The sequence below is a fragment of the Gymnoscopelus microlampas genome, assembly GCF_963454915.1.
Source record: "Gymnoscopelus microlampas genome assembly, chromosome: 6".
NCBI lineage: Eukaryota > Metazoa > Chordata > Actinopteri > Myctophiformes > Myctophidae > Gymnoscopelus > Gymnoscopelus microlampas.
Window position 1 is genome coordinate 3,412,192 of NC_139943.1, and position 25,869 is coordinate 3,438,060.

General features: G+C 41.3%; 1 protein-coding gene across 2 annotated transcripts in view; it reads right to left on the bottom strand.

The window, feature by feature from the left end:
• ppm1h (protein phosphatase, Mg2+/Mn2+ dependent, 1H) overlaps positions 1-25,869 on the bottom strand; it is an 86,043-nt gene that overhangs the window by 11,913 nt on the left and 48,261 nt on the right. For both annotated transcript variants that reach the window (XM_084060105.1, XM_084060106.1), the window contains exons 5-7: positions 17,267-17,379; positions 16,416-16,500; positions 15,260-15,378 (exon numbers count right to left, since the gene is read on the bottom strand). In XM_084060105.1, coding sequence (XP_083916231.1) covers positions 15,260-15,378; positions 16,416-16,500; positions 17,267-17,379 — 317 coding nt within the window. The remainder of the gene's footprint in view (positions 1-15,259; positions 15,379-16,415; positions 16,501-17,266; positions 17,380-25,869) is intronic.

Here is a 25,869-nt window from a genome sequence, read left to right on the forward strand (position 1 = left end):
AGAGAGAGAGATTGAAGACGTTAAAGGTGTAGTGAAATGAAAAATATGTTTTTCACACTTTTAGAGCATATCCGTGGTCATCATATGGGCATACCTAACAATAGATGCCAAAAAAAATAAAAACACACATTTTTGTTTATTTTTACATCTAAAGTCCCTAAAAGGCCAATCTTAATTACTTCCTGTAAACGAAAACATGCTGCGTGATGACATAACGCAGCCTTCATGAATATAAATGAATCTTGATTACATGCACCTGTTTGATTCCCATAGCTGCACGTTCTTCAAACACAGCTGATTTTAATTACAGATATACTCCGTTTTGAATCTCATTGAAGATGAGTGTATTACTCATTTTAAACTTCATCTGCACACTAAAATATGTATCTGAAAACATTATAGGTTAGAAATAAGCCAGGTAGTAGCAAACGTGCTTCACTGGCCGTCTCTCTCTCACTTGTAAACAAACACAAGCCGTGTTGCGCACGGCTGAAGTGATTGAGATCCAACGTCACATAGCCTGAAGGGATGGGACCTTCTGATTGGTTTAGAGTCGTTGAGCCGACGTTTCAGGCTGAACCTTCAAAATAAAATGACCGAAAATGTCACTTCAGTGCGTCTTTAATATGTTTTACTACACAGCTTGATTCCGATTGGTTAATCACACGATTAGCCCAAACAGGCTGGTGAGGAAGGGAGAAAAAAACCTCTATACCAGGAGAGACCACATGGGGAGGTAAACGTAAATTCCCATAGAAAGGAGGTGTCATTCAATGCCGCCGTTTTAACTTTTTCTCCTTTATACATTCAGTGCTTGTATTTGTTGACGACACGTATTTTGTGTAAACTTGTTATCCCATGTTTTAAAAAACTTGTGAAATGGGACATTCTGCATAATGAGTTCTTTAAAATGTTTTACTTTTGTTCTTTTACTCACGTACATTTTGAATTCCAGACTTTTACTTGTAACAGAGTATTTCTACATTGCAGTATCGATACTTTTACTTAAATGTGTGTACTTTTTCCAGGAGGATCAGGCAGGAGGATGGTATATAGAGCATTGGTTCTCAAAGTGGGGTCCGGGGACCCCCAGGGGTACTTGAGGGAGTTCCAGGGGGTCCCCAGCTAAATGATAGATTAGGAATCAAATGGACCCTTATGGGTCTGTAACTCAGAGAGTGTACAAATGGAAACAAATGGACCCTAACGGGTCCATTTGTTTCCATTTGTACACTCTCAGAGTTATATTAGCATTGATTTTACGATATAAATTGGGGTCCCAGAGATAAAAATGCCATTAAATGGGGGTCCGTAGCCTAATGCATGTCAAAACTGAGGGTCCTTGAAATTAAAACGGTTGAGAATCACTGCTACAGCCATAACAATCTTCTCTTATGGGGGTCCCTGAGGCATATCTTTTCAAATGGGGGTCCGCGGGCTAATAAGTGTACATTTTGGGGGTCCTTGACATGAAAAAGTTTGAGAACCACTGATATATAGAGTATATACGTCTGTATACTTTTATGTTCTTGTGCTGCACTAGGCAGGATGATTGTATATAGCGGTGCATACACATCTGTATACATTATAAATATTTGTTTGTGATGGTGTTGTTGTTGTTTTTTTGTATTGTGATGTTATATTCTTCTGTATCTACTGTACTTCTCAACCTGTATCTGTAACTTTCACTGCTGTGCGGTCTCTGAGAAATAAACCCCTTCAGTGTGATAGAGGCAAGATTTTGTACATTTTCAAAATGTTTGAAAATCGTAGATCCACAAATTCACCATGTTGCTGGTTAATGGGGGACCCCCTGGAACCTTGCCACAAGGACCCCTGTGGATCCCCGGACCCTCATTTTGCTTTACAGCCCCCCTCCTCTCTGCAGATGAGGAGAGGGGGAGTGTTAGCAGCGCTGGAGGCAGACAGAGTGAAGAGACACACACACACACACACACACACACACACACACACACACACACACACACACACACACACACACACACAGCCTCTCCCTACCTGATATGTTTTAAAATCTCCCTAGCGACAGCACATCGAATGCTTGGTTTGCTGTTGTTGTTGTCGTCTTGTGGCTCTCTATTGGTGCACGTTTGTGTGTGTGTGTGTGTGTGTGTGTGTGTGTGTGTGTGTGTGTGTGTGTGTGTGTGTGTGTGTGTGTGTGTGTGTGTGTGTGTGTATTAAGTGGACACTTGTGTGCCTTTTTCCAGTTGCACACAGGTCTCTCCCAGACAGCGGTAACACACAGGTTTGTACTCCCCTGTTCTCAGAGCAGTGTTTAGACAGAGCTCTTCTAATGAATAATTCATCTCCTTCAGACTGAGGCCAGACACAGACTGGATTACTGTATGTATCCACTCTGTCGGGGGGGCAAACCTCACAGTCTAAAACTGTTACTTTTCAGGAAGGAATTCAAATTCAAAAGCTTGCAGATCTGCTACTTTGTGATGCTTTTGTGTGATGCTGTGGTACAGTGGTTGTTTTCAACCCTTTTCATGTCAAGGACCATTATTTATTGGGCATTTGAGCCACGGACCTCCGTTTGATGAGATTTAGACTCTCAGACCCAAAACGTAGAATATTTTGTTATTGTTGGATATGATTTTCTCCATAGTTCCATGCTGTATTGATGTTGGTACCAATAGGAGAGATACTGTAACAGGCAAAACGTTGATCAAAATAACAATTCCTTAATTAAGTGATGCAGATGTTTAAACAATAATTTAACTCTTGAGAGTGTAAAATGAAACCTTGGTTTCATTTTACACTCTCAAGAGTTAAGATCTATAAGGGTCCATTTGGTTTCATTTTACTCTCTCCACACAGAAAGGTGCTTTCACCAACCCCACCTAGGGTATGGGCGCTGATGACGCGGAGGAGAAGACACGCCCCCAGCACCCCCAGCGGGAATCGAACCCAGGACCTTCTAGCTGTGAGGCGACAGCGCTACCGACTTATCTCCATATTCTAACCTTTTGTGTTTTTTTTGTGTACATTTATGCCCTACTTCATATTACAGCGTCACACAAAAGCATCAAAAGTAACAGATCTACAAGCTTGTAGATCTGCTGCTTTTGCTATTTTTGAATTTGAATCCTGAAAAGTAAGTTTTGGACATAATGAGGTTTCCACCCAACAGAGATGATAATTATACTCACTTACATTTACTTAAGTAAATCTTTGAATAAAATATGCTTGTAAGAGTAACGCAAAAATACTTTGCACTTTAACTCAAGTTTATTTGTATTTGAGGCCAAGAGCTAAAGTAGCATATAAATTGGTTCAGTTGCCAAATAGGTACTTTTTTCTTTTACCTTAAATGCATATTCTGTTTATTTTATTCTCTCAGAGAGACTTTTGACAATTTTGTATATTTCTCTTGGACAAGCACTCATACATTTATATTTTAACATTGTAAACATTACAAGTAATTCAGAACTTGAGTAGTATTTTCACTAGATACTTTCTCAATCCTTTCTTAGTTATACTTTTACATAATACTTGAATCATTATTATTCTAAAGTAATAATCTTTTTTTTCTTGAGCAGTTTTTGGCTACTTGACCCACTCATGCACACACCTCCCATTAAGTTGTTTTTCATCCACCAACGAACAGGTCTTTATCCAGAGCAACAGCTGTGTCGCCTCAATGGGAAACAAAACATGACTAGACATTTTGAGTCAAAGATTTCCACTCAACAAAAAAAAAGAATCACACTTGGTGCTGTTGATCTGGAAAACAGGCATGGTAGAGAGGCAGGCAAGCCATACGTACTCCCAGGAGGATGTGTAAAGAATCCGTATGGTTCATTTTAGGCTACCTAGGTCAGTGGTTCCCAAGGACTCGCACATTTTAACTCATTGAGTGCCATTGACGTGTTTCACATGTTTTTACCGCAATGGCGCAACGTGCCAATGGCGTGTTTCACGTGTTTTTGAAAAAAAGATTGTGCTGCTCCACTCACTCCTTGTTTAACTTATTACTGAAAAAGGTAATAACACTTATTTTTTTACAATGAATTTTTGGCCCAGACATGCTATGTTCAACATCAGACAATTACATTTGTGAAACCACACAGTGCAACCCTCAGTGATTAGCACCCATCAGGGGATCGATTATACTGGAGATAAAAAATTCTGTGACTACTTAAAAATCTAAGATAAATTGAAAAATCTCTGGCACTGGGACCACACAGCCAGAAATAATTCTAGCACTCAATGAGTTCAAAGAAAGCATTGGTGATGTTCACTTTGTACGCTTACATGTTCACTGTGCAAAAGTATTCAACTATTGTCAATTTCACGATGGGCGTTGTGCTCAAATACTACTTTACTGAGAACAGAGGGAGTTCGATGGTCCGGTGCATCACAGGAGCAGGACACGGGACAGAGGACAGAGGACACAGGACAGAGGACAAACAGACATGGTTTCCATGTCAATGCGTCTTCGTTATGAGCTGTCAAAGATGACATTGAAACGTCTGCCTGGTGTGTTACTTGCACCCTAAAATAAAGATTTAAAACAAGGCTTTAACTGTCCGAGCTGCTCCAGTGCCTTCATTCTTTTCACCAGCTTAACTTAAGGTCTGGCATACCTACACAGTGTCCGATGGCGTAAAGCCGATTACCAGGGACCGGAATGGTTCTGACATTAGCCCTGGTCTCACTCAGAGAGACCATATGTTTCCACCTTGGGCCGAGGCGCCGTGTACTGCCGCGCTCAGCACTTTTTTTTAACAGCGTGCAGAGTGAAGACTATCGCTGTGCACTGCAGCCAGGGTTGCCATGTCCGCTTATTATAAGCGACTTCGGGCTTGTTTTTCTGTAAAAGTGGCTTGTAAATATTGGTGGTATTGCGGTTTGTTTGGGCTCGTCTCTAAAGGGTCGTTTCTTATTTGGGACTTGCCTTCCTAATGTTGTTTAAACCAGTGGTTCTCAAACATTCTCATGTCAAGGAGCCCCCAAATTAATATGTATTTGTCCCCCCCCCCCCCAGCTGAAAATATCCAGTGCCAGGGACCCCCGTACCAGATTTGTGTTGTTAAAATGTTTCAACATTTTTTCACATTGTTTTCCCAAGATTATTTTGAAAATAGCAGATCTACAAGCTCACAACGCGTTGCATCGCGACACGTTGTGAGCTTGTAGATCGGCTATTTTCAAATAGCCTAGGTATAAAATAGGTTTAAAGTGCTCATGTGACCTAGTTGCTTCTTTTTGGGCTTGTGTTCATAGTCCTGGTTGCTTGTATCCGTCTCAAAATCTGGCAACGCTGACTGCAGCCAACCAGCACAATGCAGGCAGAGCGCTAGCTCCCTCACAGTGAGTGGAAACTGAGGGATTTATGCTACAGGAATAGCGTTGGCTTGCAGGGGGGTTTCTGTCTGGTATCATATAAGGTTTCCACCCGACAGACACTATAATATATCATAGCATATCTTACATGTGTGTCCGTGGCCTAATGCGTATCAAACTCGGGGGTCCTTGTAACAATTTCTTTTTAGAAACACCTCAACGCTGAACCAAAGCTGGGGGAATTCTTTTTGACTTCAGGGCCACTTGACTCTTAACACATCGGGTGCCAAACACGGTCTGAACCGTGTGTTTACTTAGTGGCGGTTCCGAAGCTTCGGTGCCGAACACGGTCTGAACCGTGATTTCAGTCTTTTTGTTTTTTTCGTTTTTCTCCGCGCGGGCGGGGCTAGAGCAGCTCTGGGATCACCCATTGTAATCCTGCGAAGGAAGTGCCAGATCGCTCACCGGAAACACTTTTTTTCCCCCCATCTGCTTCCTGTCTATTTCCTACTTTGAAACGCCTATATCTCCGAATCTGTTTCTTGTGGGGAAAAACGGTCATCCGCGATGCGCGACCCCCCCCCCCCGTTGTAACCCGCGAGGGAAATGTTATGGTTCCAGGCTGTAGCCAGGCTCATGGCACAACATGAATCGATGCTTTTTTTTGCGTGGATTTGCTTGTAACGCACGCGGAAGCTTAAACAGCAAAGCACAGTCAATGGGGAGAATGCTGGCACCCACGGTAAGTTGTTATGAAAAAATGCTGGCACCCGATGTGTTAATGATCAGTAACCAGGGGTCATCAATATGTCCGTACACGGACAAATGTGTCCGTGGCAAAGACTTGGTCTTGTCCGTGGCAAATCTTTTATTTACACACCATTATAATGTTCTTATTTTGATCATAAGACCCAATTACTGAATGTCAAGTCTCTGGGGTTTTCTTCAGAATATGTATGACTCTGATTTACTATGACACTGTGTATGACACTATTAGGAGTCCTACGAGTACTAGTGGTTCTCAAATGTTTTATTTGCAAGGACCACCAAAACTCTGAGAGTGTACAAATGGAACCAAATGGACCCGTAAGGGTCCATTTGGTTCCATTTGTACACTCTCAGAGGTACAGACCTGTTATATGGTCTTTCAGGGCTAGCTCTTTATGTGTTTCTGGTAATATTGTTGTCCACTCATTTTGTCCATGGCAAAAATTGAATTTTCACCAAAATGTCCATAAGACAGCCACGTGATGACCCCTGTCAGTAACCAATAACATGATACACCTGAACAGTACGGTGTTGTGATTCTGAAATGTGCACTCTGCATAATGACTCATTTTACTTGTACTACATTAAGCATTTAATGGTAATACTTTAGAACTTAAGCCGGATTTATGTCATAAACATAAACATTTTTCATGGGGGGGAGGGGGGGGGGGGGTTGTACTGAACATGCTAGGTAAGAAGTGGGCAGGAGAACAGAGGAGTGATGTAATGTGTGGAGTGGGCACACAGCGAGACACAGTGGGTTGGACCCATAGACTGTATAAATGAGATGGACAAACCCACTCCGCTGCTTTCTACAGACCGAAAATGAAGCCGATTGTTCAAGACTGTAGGTCCGCCATCTTTCAATATCGCGTCATATCCTGCAGAGTGAGACCAGACCATTATTGGTTGGGTAGCTTGTCAATCAAGACCGGGGGCGGGAAATGAATGCTATTGGTTGTGTAGCTTGTCAATCAAATCATCCCGCCCCTCCTAGCGAATAGCCTACTTTATCGTCAATTTTAAAATAAATAGGACCATAATTTAGCAAAACGCATATCCTGATGATTGAAAGGAGACTTTAAACTAGCGACTGGAAGCATATAGAATTTATGAAATGTTTTATTACAGTAAGAAAATCTAGTCTAAAGTTTGTCAAAAAACCCATTCACTTGCGTTAAAATAAATTATTTCTGACACCGCAGGTCGGCGCAGGGTAAAACAGCGCCACTCTGGCCATTTATAAGCTTCCGTGTCGGCCTCATCGTAAATATCTAAGACTTGCCCCTTGGTTGGACCGTGTGTGCTCAGCCTCAGCAGACCCATCTCAAATGGTAAAATGGTAAATGGTGCATTTATATAGCTCTTCTATCCGAAGCGCTTTACATTGATTGTGCCATTCACCCATTCACACACCGATGGCGGAGGAAACCATGCAAGGCACCAACCTGCTCATCGGGAGAAATTAGGGGTTCAGCGTCTTTGCTCAAGGACACGTCGACACTAACTCTAGGGGAGCGCCCCAGCCCGGGATCGAACTGAGAACCTTGCGGTTTTCCAGTTCACTCTACCCGGCCACTCTACCCCTGAGCCACTGCCGCCGCCATCTCAACATGAGACAAAGATCAGGCACACACACTCATGCACGCACATGCATGTGTGTGCTCGTCTCGCACACACATTCATACACACACACAGGCACTACCGCGCGCGCACACACAAACGTGCGCGCGCACACACACACACACACACACACACACACACACACACACACACACACACACACACACACACACACACACACACACACACACACACACACACACACACACACACACACACACACACACACACACACACACACACACACCTGGTCAGTTGAAGTGCACTGTAAGAACACTGTACCTGCTGCTATAATTATTTAATCTCGCCTCAGCGTCACACAAAAGCATCAAAAGTAGCAGATCTACAAGCTCGTTTTGAGCTTGTAGATCTTGAGCTTGTAGATCTGCAACTATTTCCACAGGTTGGCTTACAAAACAAGCCTGTCAACGAACAGACCCTGAAACTAGTCAACACATCCTCTCAGACTATGGGATCTAAACAGCCTCAGCGGGCACACACAGTAGAGCACAGCGGTGTCACATTTCACTTACCGGGGTTTCTATGGCTTTATTTACTTAAAGGAGTAGTTCACCCAAAAAAGTACTTATTTTCTATCAATTACACACCCCATGAAGCCTTGAATTTATGGATTTGTTTTTGTTTTGGTGGCATTCCTAAAACAATAATTTGATGACCAGGTGTGTATCCGGTAGGAGACACAAATATTCTACTTTGTATCTCCTACCGGATACATTAGCCAGTAGGAGACGGGAATAAAATTATTGGCTTAGGAATGCCGCAACCTTGACAGTCTGGTTTTCTGTACGTAATGATGTCATAGCGCGATGACATCATAACATCATCATCACAAGCAGGTCCTTTAAAATCAATGGTCAAAGAATCTAAAAGTCATTCCCGGGTCTTCTGACGGCTTGTCCATACTAATTCACGGCGGTGCTTGTGTGTGATATGCTTCACTGGACGGTACATCTGAAGGGAGGGTCAAAGAGACCCTCCCTTGCAACTGTGTTTGTTGGTAACAAGATTTACAACTTTGTTAGTACTTTGAGTAACAACGTTACTTACATCGATGTGCATGTTTTCAACACAGTATCTTTACTCTGGATGAAATTTCCATCAGTAGGAAGAGGAGAATATCCCCGCACAGCCTTGCTGGTAGAAGATATTATCTACATTGGGGTGGGGGCTTATGGGAGGGGAACCCTACAGCAAGTGCGTTATGCATTTGATGTCGACACCCACGGATGGTTCAAGCCCACGATTTCTGGAACCGTTCCAGAGGCAAGGTGCAACCACTCAGCCTGTGTCTTGGGGAAGGTCATGTACATACATGGAGGATACAGCTATGGGACTGGATGCACTAATGACGTGTACAAGTTGGACACCACCACGATGGTCTGGTCTTTAATTGACACCAGAGGCCGTCCACCACCTGCTTCAGAATGGCACTCTGCCACAATCATCGGGACAAAGATGTTTGTATTTGGGGGAAAAGGGGACCAGGGTCGCCACTACAACGACATCAGAGTGTTTGACACAGAGACCAACTGCTGGCTGAGCACGCCTTCTCCTTCACGGCTTCTTCCAGAAGGACGCTGGTGTCATTCAGCCGTTGCCTACAAGGGAGAGCTGTACATATTCGGTGGCTGGAGCTGGAAAAGCCACTTCAATGATCTGTGTAAATTCAATTCAGAGACGTTGTGGAAGAAGCTTGAGCCCAAGGGGGAAGGCCCGGGGAAAGGCCTGCCTGAGATGTGCTGTTGCATGGTGGGAGATCGTATAATCTTCTTTAAAGATGACCTGTACATCTTGGACTTCAGTCCTAGTCTGAAGACGCTATGCGAGCTAGCGGTCATCCGGCGCGGTCTGGAGCAGTCTGAACTCCCACACAACGTCAGGTGGGAACTGGCAAACATGACTACCAACGGCAATCGTTGTTGGTAGCGGTGTTGTTTTCGTCGACTAAAACCGCAGACTCCATCTCAGCCCGTAGCACTTTGCCCTCCTAAGCCTTGACGACCTTGCAGGATTATGCAAAGGCTAGTAACTTAAATCAGGGGTCTTCAACAGGGGGTCTGGGACCCCTAGGGAGTCCTCAGAGTTACTACAGAGGGTCCGCCAAATCTTTGAGTGATATATATATATTATTTTTACCTTAACCACTTGAACCCTAGCATCCCTTTTCTGAGAAGAACTTTAGCCAAGAATAGCTGATCTACAAGCTCACAACGCCTCGCGCTGCGAGGCGTTGTGAGCTTGTAGATCTGCTATTTTTGGCAAAGAGGTATAGGTGTAGAGGGGGAAAAGGGCAGACCAAGTAAACAAAAAAAGTTGAATCTGAAACACAATTTTATACAATATAGAGTATTGCTTCATCTCTGTCTCAGCTAGGGGGTCCTTGGCCTGAAAACGTTGAAGACCCTTGACTTAGATAGCATGTTATGTACTGTAGACAGATGCCAGGTCATTGTTGGCCCGGCATCCTATAGTGTGTATAGTAAACTGTAAACTGATGACGAAAAACGTTTGTCGACTACCTTTTTTCACTGACGAAAACTAAACAAAAACGAAATAAAAACTTCCAGCTTGCCAAAAAAAAAATTGCCCCCCCCCCCTTTTCTGTAAATATGCTTTTTACTGCTCCTAGTAGTGATGATCTCTTGAATAGAATTGTATGTCTTTATATGTCTTGATGCATTGAATACACAGGACCACAATGGATATAAGCCCTCAAGGCTTTTTGTGTTATTCTTTTAGTATTGTTGTATAACTGTACTTCTGTACCTTTTGCATACTGTTAACTCATTTTCTGCCAATAACGCATATATGCGTTTGTTTTTTTTTTACATTTTTTTTTTTATATTTGACCCAAAGACCAAGGAGATATGATTTTTCGAAGATCTAGACTCCTATCCACTTCCTTGTTAACTTAAAACTTAAAAATTCTGTATCTCGGCTCCTGAGTACTTTTTTAATTTCAATGAAAACTCTCTGGCAGACAACTGCAAAAAAATCTGAAATAATTCAGGCAGGTTAAGTGTTAATAAAGTATTCAATCAATCAATCAATCAATCGTGCTTTGGGGCAGTGGAAACTTTTTTGCGTAACAGGTTTGCGTAATTTATAGATTTTATAGCATTTATAGACTTCTGGAAAACCACTGATCCAACCGACTACTACGCGATGCGGCGCCTTGTGAGCTCTGCTATATATATATATTTGCTATTTAAAAGATAAAGATAGAAAACTATGTTTAATATCTTGGCAATCAATGTGTTAATGATTGTGAATTGTGTATGTGGACAATCTTTTGAAATGAAAATAATGAAAAACAAAATGTAAGAAACAAAAAATCCTCCAGACCCATACAAAATGGTTCCGCGTCCCAACAATGGGTCCTAACCCACTGTTTGGGCAACTAGATTTCTTCATCTGAACAACACCTATAAAATCATCCCATGGTCTGAGGAGGCAGAAAAGCCTACAACACAGCCCTGGGAAGCATCAGAAAGCAGGGCTGATGATGCCTGGAAGAAGCACCTTGGAGCCAGCCCAACAACTGTAAGCCAATGATACTGTCCAGAAAGGAGCAATCCACCACATCAGTGGTAGAAAGTAACTAAGTACATTCACTCTCACTTAAGTACAATTTTGAGGTATTTGTACTTTACTTTCCAATTTCCAATATTTTTTACTTCTACTCCACTACATCTCAGAGGCAAATATTGTACTTTTACTCCACTACAATTATTTGAAAACTTTAGTTACTAGTTACTTTTCAGATATAAATTATGATATTATGAAACATACATGAACCACATGTATACATAGGCTGTTTGAAAATAGCAGATCTACAAGCTCACAGCGCGTCGCGATGCTATTTTCAAACATTTCAGCACTTTTACTTTTGATACTTTAAGTACATTTTGATACCAATACTTTTGTACTTTTACTCAAGTAAATTTTGAACTCCAGACTTTCACTTGTAACAGAGTAACTTCTACATGGCAGTATTGATACTTTTACTTAAGTAAAGAATTTGAGTACTTTTTTTCCACCACTGGAGCCAGCCCAACAAACTGTGAGCCAGTGATCCTGTCCAGAAAGGAGCAATCCACCTCATGCACATCTCTGGGGAACGTTCAAAACGCGCTCAGTGAGCAGATGGACGTTCTGGGACTGTGCATTGACAGAAAACCACAGTGGACCCAGCCATCTGTCTTTAACCCTTTAAGACCGGGAACGCATCTATGTGTCATTTTTAGAATTCTTTGGCTATATTCAAAAATAGCAGATCTACAAGCTCATAGTGATTTTTTGAAAGATCTTGAAATGTTGTACAAATCTTTGAATATATATATATACACGTTTTAAAGTAAACATTTTTATCTCCGATCTGTGATTCTGGGGGGTCCCTGGAACAACATATTTTGAGATGGGGGTCCTCGGCCAAATACATATAATTTTGGGGGTCCTTGACATGGAAAGGTTGGAGCACCACTGATATAGAAACATAACAGTTTTTTTTAAAAACTGTTTGTAGAATATATATTCAAAGATTTGCACACATTTTCACGATTTTTCAAAAAAAGAAGATCTACAAGCTCATTCAAAAAATAGCAGATCTACAAGCTCATAGCGCGGCACTCGGTGCCGCGCTATGAGCTTGTAGATCTGCTATTTTTTGAATAGCTACATTTTTTTTTAAATGACACACAACAGATGCGTTCCCGGTCTAATTGGGTTAACATCTGCAACGGTGCTGGACAACGTCTTGGAGCACAGTGAAAGCTGGCCAACACGCTTCTTCTATTTTAATGTCCCCCACCCCTCTCCTCTTACTCTCTCTCTCTCTCTCTCTCCCTCCCTCTTTCTGTCTCTCTCTCCTTCTGTCTCTCACATGTGCACTAATTACCGTCATCTTTTATTCATTAGGCCGGTTTGTGACCCTACAAGTGTCTCAGTGGGTGGTGTATCTGATACTCTGCATTTAGTACCGTAGTGACGGGGCGTTCATGAGTGTTTTAGGGTGTTTTAATCGCAGGCTATGCCTGTCAGCCAAGTGGCTCATTTAACACATTAAAGGTTTCATGACATTCAGTTTTACAACACATTAACACATTCCATGCCAGAGGTTAATCTCATAATGTACTCACCAGTGCCAATGTTTTATTGTTGTTTTTTTGTTTTTTTCACGTCGCCATAGACCCCGTTAAAATCCTTAAGATTGAGCTGTGCACTGTTTGTTGTTTGTAGTTAGAGCGGTTTATGTTAAACAATGATCAGCGAGGAGAAAAACTACAAATAGAAAATGGCGTTTCAGTTTCGTCATTAGAACGGAGGCCGACGGGATCGGCAAAACTGGATCCCGAATAATTCCGTTTCCGGTGGTGTTACAATGAAATGTGCCGTATCGAAAATTGAAAAAAGTGCAATGTGAACTTTTTTTTCGAAAAAAAGGAAAAAGCACCAGTTGGCGTAGATCTACGCGACTGGCACGTGGCGGCTTTAAATAGGTTCGCGTAGATCTACGCGACTGGCACTCAATGTGTTAAAAGTCTTTGTCATGGTCCTTCAAACGTGTATAAAGAGTTTTAACTGAAAATTCCACTCCAGTGAGCCATTGCAGGTGTTTTTCTCACACATTTCTAAAGCCTTTTCAACTGCAATGAAAAAATACATCTTTGCCTGCGGGTGTCGATGTTGAGGGATTTTGCCTGTCAATCATCACCTCTGCTCCGCTCCCCCCCCCCCCCCAAAGGAAAGGAGGGGAGGGGCGAGGAGGAGAGTGGGCGGGATTAATGGCCTATGACTCCACACTCCGCACAAATATTTGCTCAGTGCCGCACCGTTAATGTACTTACACCATGTACCGTTTGTATGAAACTCCATTATTGCGCAATCGTCGATAACTCCATTATTGCGCAATCGCTAGGCTAGCGCCGGCTGCCGCGATATGCGTCAGACCCTTTACGGTGTGTGTGTGTGTGTGTGTGTGTGTGTGTGTGTGTGTGTCCGACACAGAGAGAAAGAGAGAGAGAGAGGGACACAGTTCTTACTGCAGTAAGTCAATACAGTCTGTTTTCCAAACATTAACAGTGCAACAACAGACCAGCTGTAGAGAAAGCAAGTAGCCTAAGCACTGAAAAGATGGCAAGATGCGTTTGTATGGTAAATACAACCCTTGAAAATAACGCATTCATCACTCTGCTCAAAACAGTTGAAGAGCACTGGCAGTACTCCTAGTAAGTTAGGACAGCCTACTATACTCACTCGCAAATATTCTTTCCAACGCGGCCATCCACAGCAGCCTACACCGAATGCAACGTAGGTGTGAGGGCCGCGCAGGGACCCCAACTTCTAGCTAACCCATTGAGACCTGGAACGCATCTGTGTCATTTTTTTTAAAATTTGAGCTAAAAAACGTATTATTTTACACTTTGGCTATTCAAAAATAGCAGATCTACAAGCTCGTAGCGCGGCACAGAGTGCCGTGCTACGAGCTTGTAGATCTGCTATTTTTGAAAAATTGTCAGAATGTGTGAAAATCTTTTAATATATATATATATTATTTTAAAGCAGACACTTCTAACTCAAATCTTTGCTTCTGGGGGGGTCCCTGGAACAATATATTTTGAGATGGGGGTCGGCGGCCAAATACATATAATTTTGGGGGTCCTTGACATGAAAAAGTTTGAGCACCACTGATATAGAAACATACGTTTTTCAGAAAACTGTTGGGGTTTAGGAGACATTTAGAATCGGCTTCAGGTCTCCTAACTTGTTTCCAAAACTGTATCCTTTCAGCATCTACCCCTTAATTATAAAATATAGTGTAAACACATCCTTAAATGGAATTAGGAAATAGTTTTAATCCGAGGGTATGCGGTCACCCTGACTCAGAGATTAGACGCCTCTGCCCTGCACAGTCTAATAGAAAGCACAAAGCTTTTAAAAAATAAGTCTGCCTCATCCAGGCAGTTGGCCAGGAGCCACTTTGAGTGGTAGTTGGGACAAACGCAGTCAGTGGAGCAAACGCAGTCCGCACCAAAAATATTTACGATTCTGTCCCTATCGGTACATAACTCGGACGGCGCTGAGTCGACTAGCAGACCATCGGCTGGTCGACGCGGGCACTCGCGCCTGGAGGCGCTCGGGCGCGACTCCTCAGCCTCAAGGTCTGCTGAGTCGGCGCGCCTCCGTCATGGCCCATAACTTATAGTTAAAAATTATAGTGAAAACACATCCTTAAATGGAAATAAGAAATGGTTTTAATCCGAGGGTATGCGATTACCCTAACTCAGAGATTAGACGCCCCTGCCCTACACAGTCTGGGAGAAATCACAAAACCTTAATAACAAAAATAGTCTAGGTAAGCTTAATTAATTGCACAACATGACACCCCTTATTCAAAACAGATGGCGAATGCATTCTTCTCTTTATAGGGCCTACACAGGTAATACAATTACCTGTGAGACCTTTATGAATTGAACCTCACAGTCAGCAGTCAGTCAGTCAGCCAGCCAATAAATGAGTAAATGATTGAACTCACCATCCTGACATGGTGAAGTCTCGGTACAGCATCCTCTTCCCGACCTCTTTCCTCTGCACTCTCCTGGGGAACTCCAGGTGGGTGAACTCGTTACCCAGAAGGTGGGGCTGCATGTAGGCCTGGTCCACGTGAAGAGAAACACACAGGAACAAGACTGACACCGGCCCAGGGGACAGATAGATAGAAGAACTATCCCAGTCTATTAACCCTTTTAACACATTAAGACCTGAGGCCGCGTCTAAAAAAATTCAAAATCCTAAAAAAAAAATCGGAAAAAAATATTTAAAAAATAATTTTCGCGATTTTTCAAAAATAGCAGATCTACAAGCTCATAGCGCGGCACTCGGTGCCGCGCTATGAGCTTGTATATCTGCTATTTTTGAATAGCCAAAGACATCTAAAGTGACACAGATGCGTTCCAGGTATCAATGGGTTAACACATTGGGTGCCAAAACCGTATATATATATATACCGGTTTGCAAATACACCCGCGGAGTGCCAACAATCCTAAAAAAAGTATATATATACGGTTTTCTTACTTATCCGCTTCCATTCTATCTCCTTGCTCTGTATCTCCTTAACTTTTTACAGTGGGCAAAACGAGTCATTCTCGCTGCGCGATCGCTCTGCAACGGTGACTCGCAATGAGACATGTTGTTGTTCCAGGCTTTAGCCAGGAGCATCGCGCAACCTACTACACGCATGCATTTTTTTTTTCATGGATCGCTCGTGGTGGAGTCTACAGATTTAAACAGCACAGCGCAGCGCAACGGTGAGATTTCTGGCATCGAACGTAATCTGTTATTATAAAATTCTGGCACCCAATGTGCTAAGATGGGAATGCATCTGTATCATTTTAGATTTATTTGGCTATTCAAAAATGGCAGATCTATCTATCTATCTATCTATTGATTATTTTTTGATTAATCTAAAAACCAAGAAGCGTGTTTAAAAAATATATATATACCTTAAGCATTCTGTTATACTCACTATAGTTAACAAACTGTTTGAAAATCGTTTAAACTTTTCGCCTATAAGGCCATGCCGAAAAAATAGCCATCGATTATATTTAGTAAATAGATAGATTATCGATTACTGTTTATAATACATTCATTGGATTAACTGTTGCAGGCCTGGTTTTCATTGTTTTTCTTACCAGGAACTGCAATCGCTGTCTCTCTGACTCCGGTGTGAACTCTGATGACATGGGGATGACCTCCCCAGCCCGGATAATGATAGCTCTGTGTGTGAGAGAGAGAGAGAGAGAGAGAGAGACATAGAGAGAGAGACACATAATAAAAAGAGTGCAACTCAAGTTAAAACAGCTTTAACTCTCTCAGTGCCAATGAAATAAAAAAATATGTTCATACTGTGCCAGCAATTTTTTTAAAGCAAAAAAAAAAGTGCTCAGGAGCTGATACAGCCTTTTTCAGTAATAAGTTAAACAAGAAGTGAATGGAGCAGCAAATCTTGGGATCACTATATCTTGGGTTCTGAACATTCTTTTCCAAAAAAGAAAACCCCGGGATAACTCGTTCTTGGCACTCAGAGAGTTAATATCCGGCTAGTTCATTTTTCAACAGGTTAACACATTCACTGCCAGAGTTTTTTCAGATTTTTTTGCAGTTTTATGCCAAGAGATTTTTCATTGAAAAAAAAAAAGTACGAGATACAGAATTTTTAAGTTTTAAGTTAACAAGGAAGTGGATAGGAGTCTAGATCTTCGAAAAATCATATCTCCTTGGTCTTTGGGTAAAAAAAAAAAAAAAAAAAAAAACGAGTTAACTCGATCTAGGCAATCAATGTGTTAAAAAAGCCAGCATGTTTTGGCCAAGAGGCGGCCTTCATTAAGGAAGACTCTGTTTTCTGAGAAAAGGATGAGAATCACCAATATATAGTTGACAGTGTCCTGCACCTTGTACAGTATGAATATGTATATCGTCTGTGTGTGTGTGTGTGTGTGTGTGTGTGTGTGTGTGTGTGTGTGTGTGTGTGTGTGTGTTTTACCTGCTGTCCCCCGCGTTGCCCACATAGAGCTTCCCCAGCAGGTAGAGCACCACCAGAGCAGTGCACCCCCCCGAGATGTTGTACACGGACTTCTCCTTTTCCAGCTGTACGTCCTACACACACACACACACACACACACACACACACACACACACACACACACACACACACACACACACACACACACACACACACACACACACACACACACACACACACACACACACACACACACACACACACACACAATTTATTTATGTCCACATAAACAGAAGTACAAGATGTACAAAGGACATAAACACTGCCACTGCAGTCAGATAAAGGGGAAACAGACAGTTACAAAGTGCATATAAAGCAGAGCATTGTTACATACAAAACAAAAGATGGCGGACTTCCGGTATGGCACCAGCAGGAGCGGCTGTGTAAGTCGAGAGCTCCCAGACAAGGTCTATTTTATTCCCCTAATTTTCAATATACCCTGAGTTAAAAACACAAAATGAACGGGGATGACCGAAGAAAGAACAGTAATAATAGGGGTAAATCATCCCAAAGACAGGAAAGAAGTGAAAGACGGACAAGAGACGACTATCACGACGCCAACGCGGAAAAGAACCAGGACGCCATGTCGGGCCTACAAGCTAGTATGAGTGCAATACATGCTGACATTAAAGCCATCCGGACCGATGTTAAACGCGAGCTAAACGACTTCAAAGACTCTTTTACCAAACAAATAAGCAAAGATCTAACAGATTTCAGAGAGGAGGTCAACAGCAAGCTTAACACACTAGTCTCCGACATAAAAGAAACGGCAAGCAACGTGGAGGAACTCCAAATAAGGGTATCAGAAACAGAGGAGTGGGGCACTGAAGCCAAGGAAGTAATATGTATGCTCGTAGAAGAACAAGAAAGAATGCAAACAAAATTAACAGAAGTCGAGATGCACGCCCGTAGAGTTAATTTACGCTTATATAATGTACCAGAAGAAGCAGAAGGGACCAACATGATGGAGTTTATTAACGATTTCATTAAAACAGAGTTGGCCCTCGACATGGATCTTGGCATAATACGTTGTCACAGATCACTCGCCGCTAAACCACCACCTACTTCTAACCCCCGCTCGATAGTAATGTGCTTTATGGACGGGAGGATTAAAGAACTGGTGCGTAGTACCGCATGGAAAATGAAAACTGTTCTTCTAAATGGGAAAAGAGTGTACTTCGACAATGACTATCCACCGGAGATACAGAAGAAAAGAATGGCATATGCCCCGCTCCGTCTGGTTCTGAAAAACAAAGGTATCACCTTCCACACCCCACCACCGGCGAAACTACGAGTCTTTTATGATGGTGCGGGACTCCCCAGCATCACCTACAACAGCGCGGAGGAGGCGAGAGAGGATTTGAAGAAGAAGGGGCTAATGGCGGCCGGCGACGGCGAGGAACAACAACCCTCAACCTCATCTACCACCGCAGACAGCTTGGCGAGGCTACAGGAGAAAACGTGGATAAAGGTGGGCAGATCGAGCCGCCGTGGGAGAGCAGCACAACGGGAGAGAGTGGCACGGAGGCTTCAGGAGTTCCGCCACATCGCGACGGCGACACCACCGGACGACATCGCAACGGCGACACCATCGAACGGCACCGCGACGGCAACACCACCGGACGACACCGCGACGGCAACACCACCGGACGGTACCGCAACGGCGACACCACTGGACGGCAGTCACGGCACCGCATCGGCGACACCATCGGACGGCACCGCAACGGACGAAGACGGCGAAGAGGAGGAGTAAAACGTCTTTTTTTTTGTTGTTTTGTCTCTTTTTTCTTTCTCCCTTTTTTGTGAATGAAAACCTCCGACATGGTAAGATCAATCCACACTGTCTAACGAATAGTTAATGTAAAAATGGATATACACCATTGAGGAAAGGTCAGTAGGAACTTGGAAATGCTTTTGTCTTGTTGTATTGAGACTATTATTATTAATATGCGGAATTGAACTTTTTTTTTCGTCTTTTTTTTGTCTCCTTTTTCCTCCCCTTTTTTTTAAGACTATTGTTATTAGTATTATGCAGAGTAGAACGACACTATTTCTTTGTCTCTTTTTTTCTTTCTCTCCTTTTTCTTTTTCTTCCTTTTTTGTCAATGAAAACCACCAACGTGGTAAGACCATCCCATAACTGTCTTAACGAATAATGAATGTAAGAATGGATATATAACAGTGAGAAAAGGACAATTAGGGCCTTGGAAACGTTTTTGTTTTGTCTATTAAGAATATTATTATTATTATTTTAAAAAACCTGATTAAATAACAGTATTGTTCTGAGATATTTACCCTAAACCAAACATTTAAAAAAGACACAGACCTTTTGTCTGGGAAGCCAAGAGCTCCACCTAGTGTCATGTGCACTGAATTACTGGATTACAGCAATCAGTTGGCACATCAAAGGCCCTCTGTAGCACAGGGGTTCTCCTTTACATCTGAGGTATTGCTTATTGAAGAAACCTCAATTTTGGAAGTTATTTCTTTTGTAAGTTTATTTTTATTTTTACTTTTTATTTCTATATTTCATGATACTGTAAATAGTTATGTTGAAAGGTTAAGGTCTACTTGGGTTTGCATTGGAAAAATATTGTACTACATTAGATGGCGCAACAAGAATATAAAATAATTACACTCAATGTACATGGGCTACAGAATCCAGTTAAAAGAAGCAAAATAATAACTAAGATGAAAAGAGAGAACCAGCAAATCATTTTTTGGCAAGAAACACATATGTTAAAAAATGAACACGAAAAATTGAAAAAAATGGGATTTAAAAATACATTCTATTCATCCTACACCAAGGGAAATGCAAGAGGGGTTGCAATACTTATTTCAAACAAAGTGACTTTTCAACCCACCACACAAATAGCTGACAAAGATGGACGCTATATTTTAGTCAAGGGGATACTGGACTCTAAAGAAGTAACATTACTTAGCGTTTACAGACCACCGGGACCAGACAAACTATTAATCAAGAACATTTTTGGGTTGATTGCTACTGAAGTTACAGGCTTACTTATTACAGCAGGGGACTGGAATATTCAATTACAGGTTAAAGACTCTTCAAACCCTCGAAAAAAAGTTAACCCAGAATCACTGTACGTAAAAAAGCTACTTAAAGAGACAGGCATGTTTGATGTGTGGAGGGATCTCAACCCAACAGCAAAACAATTTACTTATTTTTCTTATCCACATGGGGTCCACAGTAGACTTGACTATTTTTTTATGTTTAATACAGAAAGACATAGGATTATAGATTGTAACATAGGGGTCAAAGATGTGTCTGATCACGCAGGTGTTTACTTAAGGCTTAACCTGGATGTTCAACCTAAAAACACAGTATGGAGACTTAACACAAGTCTCCTAAATAACCCCCAATGTCAGGAATATGTTAAAAAAGAAATAAAGGATTACTTAGAATTTAACGACAATGAAGAAATAACACCTAGTGTTCTATTGGATTCATCAAAATGTGTGATGAGAGGAAAATTAATAATGTGGTCTTCTAGACACAAAAAATTACAACAGAAACAGGTGGCTGACTTAACAAACAAACTGGAAAATTTGGAACAAGAACATGTGGACTCAAACGACCCCCATATATTAGAACAAATAAATGCAACAAAACAAAAACTAAATAAGATACTAGATAAACAAGTAGAAATCAAACTTAAATACGTAAAACAAAGGTACTATGAAAATGGGCCTAAAGCAAAAAAAATGCTGGCATGGAAACTACAGAAAGAACAGACTGAAAGATCCATTTTTAAAATCAAAGACCCAGATACCAACGGGTTGAGTTACACTACAGAGGACATACAGCATTCATTCGAAAAATATTATAAGAAATTATATACACAGCCTGAAGCAGCACCACCTACCCTTGTACAACATTTTTTGGAATCCCTGGACTTACCATCAATAGGTATAGAACAAAATAAGGGGTTAACTCAGGACATAACAACAACAGAAATCAATGATGCTATATCCAGACTGAAGACCAATAAAATGCCAGGGGGAGACGGTTTTCCGGCCGAATGGTATAAATCATTTAGAGACTCACTGACACCTATGCTTGAAAAATGTTTTAACTATGTCCTTCAGGGCGGGGAGACACCTGTGTCTTGGAGACAAGCTATAATATCTGTGATTCCAAAGGTGGGCAAAGACAGGACAGAATGCAGTTCTTATAGACCTATTTCTGTACTGAACATAGACTACAGACTGTTTGCCTCAATAATGGCAAAACGGCTTGAAAACATACTCCCAGACCTAATTGACACGGACCAAACCGGTTTTATAAAAAATAGGCAAACACAGGACAATGTCAGACGTGCCTTGTTTTTGATAGAAGGCATGAGCAAAAGTAATGAAAAGTTCTTAGCTATTAGCTTAGATGCGGAAAAAGCTTTTGATTCTTGTCGCTGGGAATTCTTATACATGATACTTCAACGCCTTGGTTTTGACGAAAAAAATATAAATTGCCTAAAAACTTTATACTACCAGCCAACTGCCAGAGTTAAAATAAACGGCAGTCTATCAGGAGTAATCAACCTGGAACGGGGATGCCGTCAAGGTTGTAACTTAAGCCCCGCCCTCTTTGCGCTATTTATAGAAGCACTAGCTCAGACAATAAGAGAAGATGACTCCATATCGGGGGTCTCACTTAACGGTAAAGAACACAAGATATGCCTTTACGCGGACGACGTGTTGGTCACACTTTCCGATCCTGATACCAGTCTACCAAAACTCATGACCTGTCTTGAAGAATATGGTTCATACTCTGGATACAAACTAAATGTAAACAAAACTCAAACCCTTTCCTTTAATTACTCACCCCACGAGAATATACGTAAAAAATATAACTTCAAATGGAACTCAGAGGTTGTTAAATATTTGGGCATTAATATACCAAAAGATCTAGTCAACATTTATTAAGAAAACTATGACTCAATCACAAAAGAAATACAAAAGGATTTGGACAGATGGGTACCGGTGATATTTGGTATGTATGACCGAATAGAGACCATAAAAATGAACATTTTGCCACGATTGTTATTCCTATTTTTATCTCTACCTGTGGAAATCCCAAAGAAACAATTTGATAACTGGAATCGGATGATCTCCAGGTTCATTTGGAGAGGTCGGAAACCTAGGGTACGTTTCAAAACTTTACAACTACCGAAGGATAAGGGAGGCATGTCACTTCCTTGCCTGGAAGATTATTATAAAGCGGCACAACTAAGATACCTAGTCTGTTGGTGCAATCATGAATATGATGCAAGATGGAAAGACATAGAATTGGACCAACTGAATATCCCTCTCCAGGCCATACTGGGTGATAAAACTCTCATGAAGCAGCACACAAAAGAAATAAGCAATTGGACAAAGGTTCCCCTAAATATCTGGTTCAAAGAATGCAAAGTCCAAAAAATAGAAAGAGAGGCACGTTTATTAAAATGGGTGGCGTATGATAAAGACTTTACACCAGCACGGCTGGATTCTAGGTTTAAACGTTGGAATCGGTATGGTATTACAGCATACTGTCTGATCTCATCCAGTACAGGCTTGGAAAGCTTCCAATATCTCATTGATAACCACAACCTAGAAAAACAGGACTTCTACAGATATTTGCAGTTAAGGCATCATTTTGACAAAAACATAATGGCTGTGGGAAACAAAACAGACCTCATCAATATTTTCATTGATGCCTACAAAGGCAACACCACCAAAAAACTGGTATCAAGAATATATTCAGGTATACAGACAGCTAGGAACCACTCCACTTCCTATGTTAAACTTAAATGGGAAAAAGAAGCAGGCATAACCTTAACAGAGGAGGAATGGCTGAATATATGTGATATGATAACCACCACCACTAGTTCCGGCCTTTGGAGGGAGTTCTCATGGAAGACCATGATTAGGTTCTTTATTACCCCAAGGAGAAAATACTTACAAAATGGTACACCAGAATCGGGGAATTGTTGGAGAGACTGCAATAATACAATGGCTGACCACTTCCATATATTCTGGGACTGTCCAGTAACCCAAAACTACTGGCTTGAGATTGTATCAGATATTAACGCAATAATGGGTTCTGAGCTTGAATGTACTTTTACCAAAATTTACCTGAGTAACATACCACCCGAATTTAGCACCGCAGACAAGTACCTTCTCAAAATATTATTGGTGGCCAGTAAGAAGGCTATAACCAGGAGGTGGCTCGACAAAAACCCACCAACAAAGGGGGAGTGGATAGCCATTGTACAGAACATATACGAAATGGAGAAACTCACATATTCTGTAAGACTCCGTATGGATACTTTTTGTAAATACTGGTTAAAATGGATATTACATATGAAAATAGTTCTGTGAAAGACCTGTAAAGAAGTGGGGTTTTTTGAATGTATATCTGTATGTATGTACAAGTATGTGAATCTGTACTATGCGTGGGGATACCTTGCTTGATTTAATACCTCTATGTTATATACTTTTTATTTTTGTACACTTTACTGCTTGTTTTTTATTTCTATGTATATCTCTCAACGAAAGGACTGAAGTTGCTTCAAATAAGGATCCCTCTCATTTCATCTGGACTGAATAGCCCTTAACATGAGAATGTTAACTTTGCCAGAAATGTACTAATTTAATTTAATGTATATGTGATGCCCAACATGACCTAACCTGCCCTAAGAAAAAGAAAATAAAAAGAAAGTTTAAAAAAAAAAAAAAAAAAAGATGGCATACTTGTCGAACACAGCGGACAATAGAGATGCGCGGATCGCGGTTTTAGCCGCGGTTGCCGCAGTTAACCGCAGTTTGGGTGGATTTGGGTCAATCAAATATAATTATTAATTAATATTGGAAAAAACGCGGGTGAAATAATGCGGGAATTAAATTAATGATATCACTCTATAGGCCTATAATAGCTTTTGAAAAGCACTGCATTTCACCGTGTGTGCGTTAACTGCGTTTGTAGTATTTTAATATTACGTCATTTTACACCAGGCACAAAATAGCCGCTCACTACATGTTGCTTTGCAGACAGCCGGTGTGAGTACGGTGTTGCCAGGTAGGTTGCGAGAGAAATACGCAGCCAGGTCTATGAAAACAAGCCCAAAACAAGTGCCAAACCATTACAGTCTATGTGCCAAACAAGCCCAAAAGTCGCTTATAAAAAGCCGACATGGCAACAAAGTGGTTGAAAGCGAAAGTAACTCAATGAAGACATTCGCTTGTTGTTATCATGGTTGTGGATTGTATACAGTCACTGCATCGCAACAGTGGTGAGTGACATTGTTTATAAGAAAACTAACATCAGGAAAATAACAATTATTTGGTGCGGTTGGTGCGGATCTATAAATAGGATGATATAATCACTGCGGGTGGATGACGGATGGATAATGAATTTGTTAACGCGGATTCGGGTGACAAAAAAACCCATCCGCGCATCTCGGACAACAATCATGGGTAAAGGAAACAACGCCTCCTCCACATTGAGCGGCTTCCTATAATCGCTGATATTGAGCAGTACCTTGCTAATTGTTTAGCCCTCCTTTTGGAGAGGCCGGCCATTTGCAGGCCCCTCACAACCAACTTGTGCACGTGTCCTAGACCAGTGGTTCTCAAACTTTTTCATGTCAAGGACCCCCAAAATTATATGGGACCCACATCTAAAAATGTTTTGTTCCAGGGACCCCCCCAGAAGCAAAGGTTTATGATTGCTTTAAAAAATATATATTGAAAGATTTGCAAAAATGTTCAAGTTTTTTCAAAAATAGCAGATCTACAAGCTCATAGCGCGGCAATCGGTGCCGCGCTATGAGCTTGTATATCTGCTATTTTTGAATAGCCCAAGACATCTTAAATGACACAGATGCGTTCCGGTCTTAATGGGTTAAGCTAAAGACAGTAAAATATTGATCCAATACTAAAAAGACGACACAGCTGCGTTAATTATAGCCCGATAAATGAATTAATTAACCCCCGAGTAGTACCATGAGTCAAAGAGCGTCCAACAAAGTTTTAAGGGTCTGGGGGAATGGATGATGAGGCACTGATTATTACGTTAGTTAATTAGCCCAGATTAAATTGAGACTAATTAAACAAAAAAAGAAGAAAAAAAAATCCCACCGTATCCATTCATTAATCAGATGAATAATTAAGCTGTCACCGGATTAATCAAAAATGCTAACATGAATTTGAAGCGGGCTGCTCATACTCCTTTTGACCCTCCTCCCTCCCTTGAGAGATTACTTAGAACGATTTAATACTTTGAATATTCAAAACTAGCCCATCTTAAAGCTTGTGAGCTTGTAGTTATTTTGGAAAAAGTTTGGAAAATATTTTTAAAAAAAGGGAACAAATGTGAAGTGGACCATTAACTATTTTTACTTTGGATCTGTAAATATGTTTTGATGCCAATACTTTCACTTTTACTTTTTACTTGTAACAGAGCATTTCTGTGGTATTTCTACTTTGACATCAGTAGTTAAATCAGAGTAGTTCTTCCAGCACTGCTTAAGCCTTAGTCCATTTAGGACCGGGAACACATATGT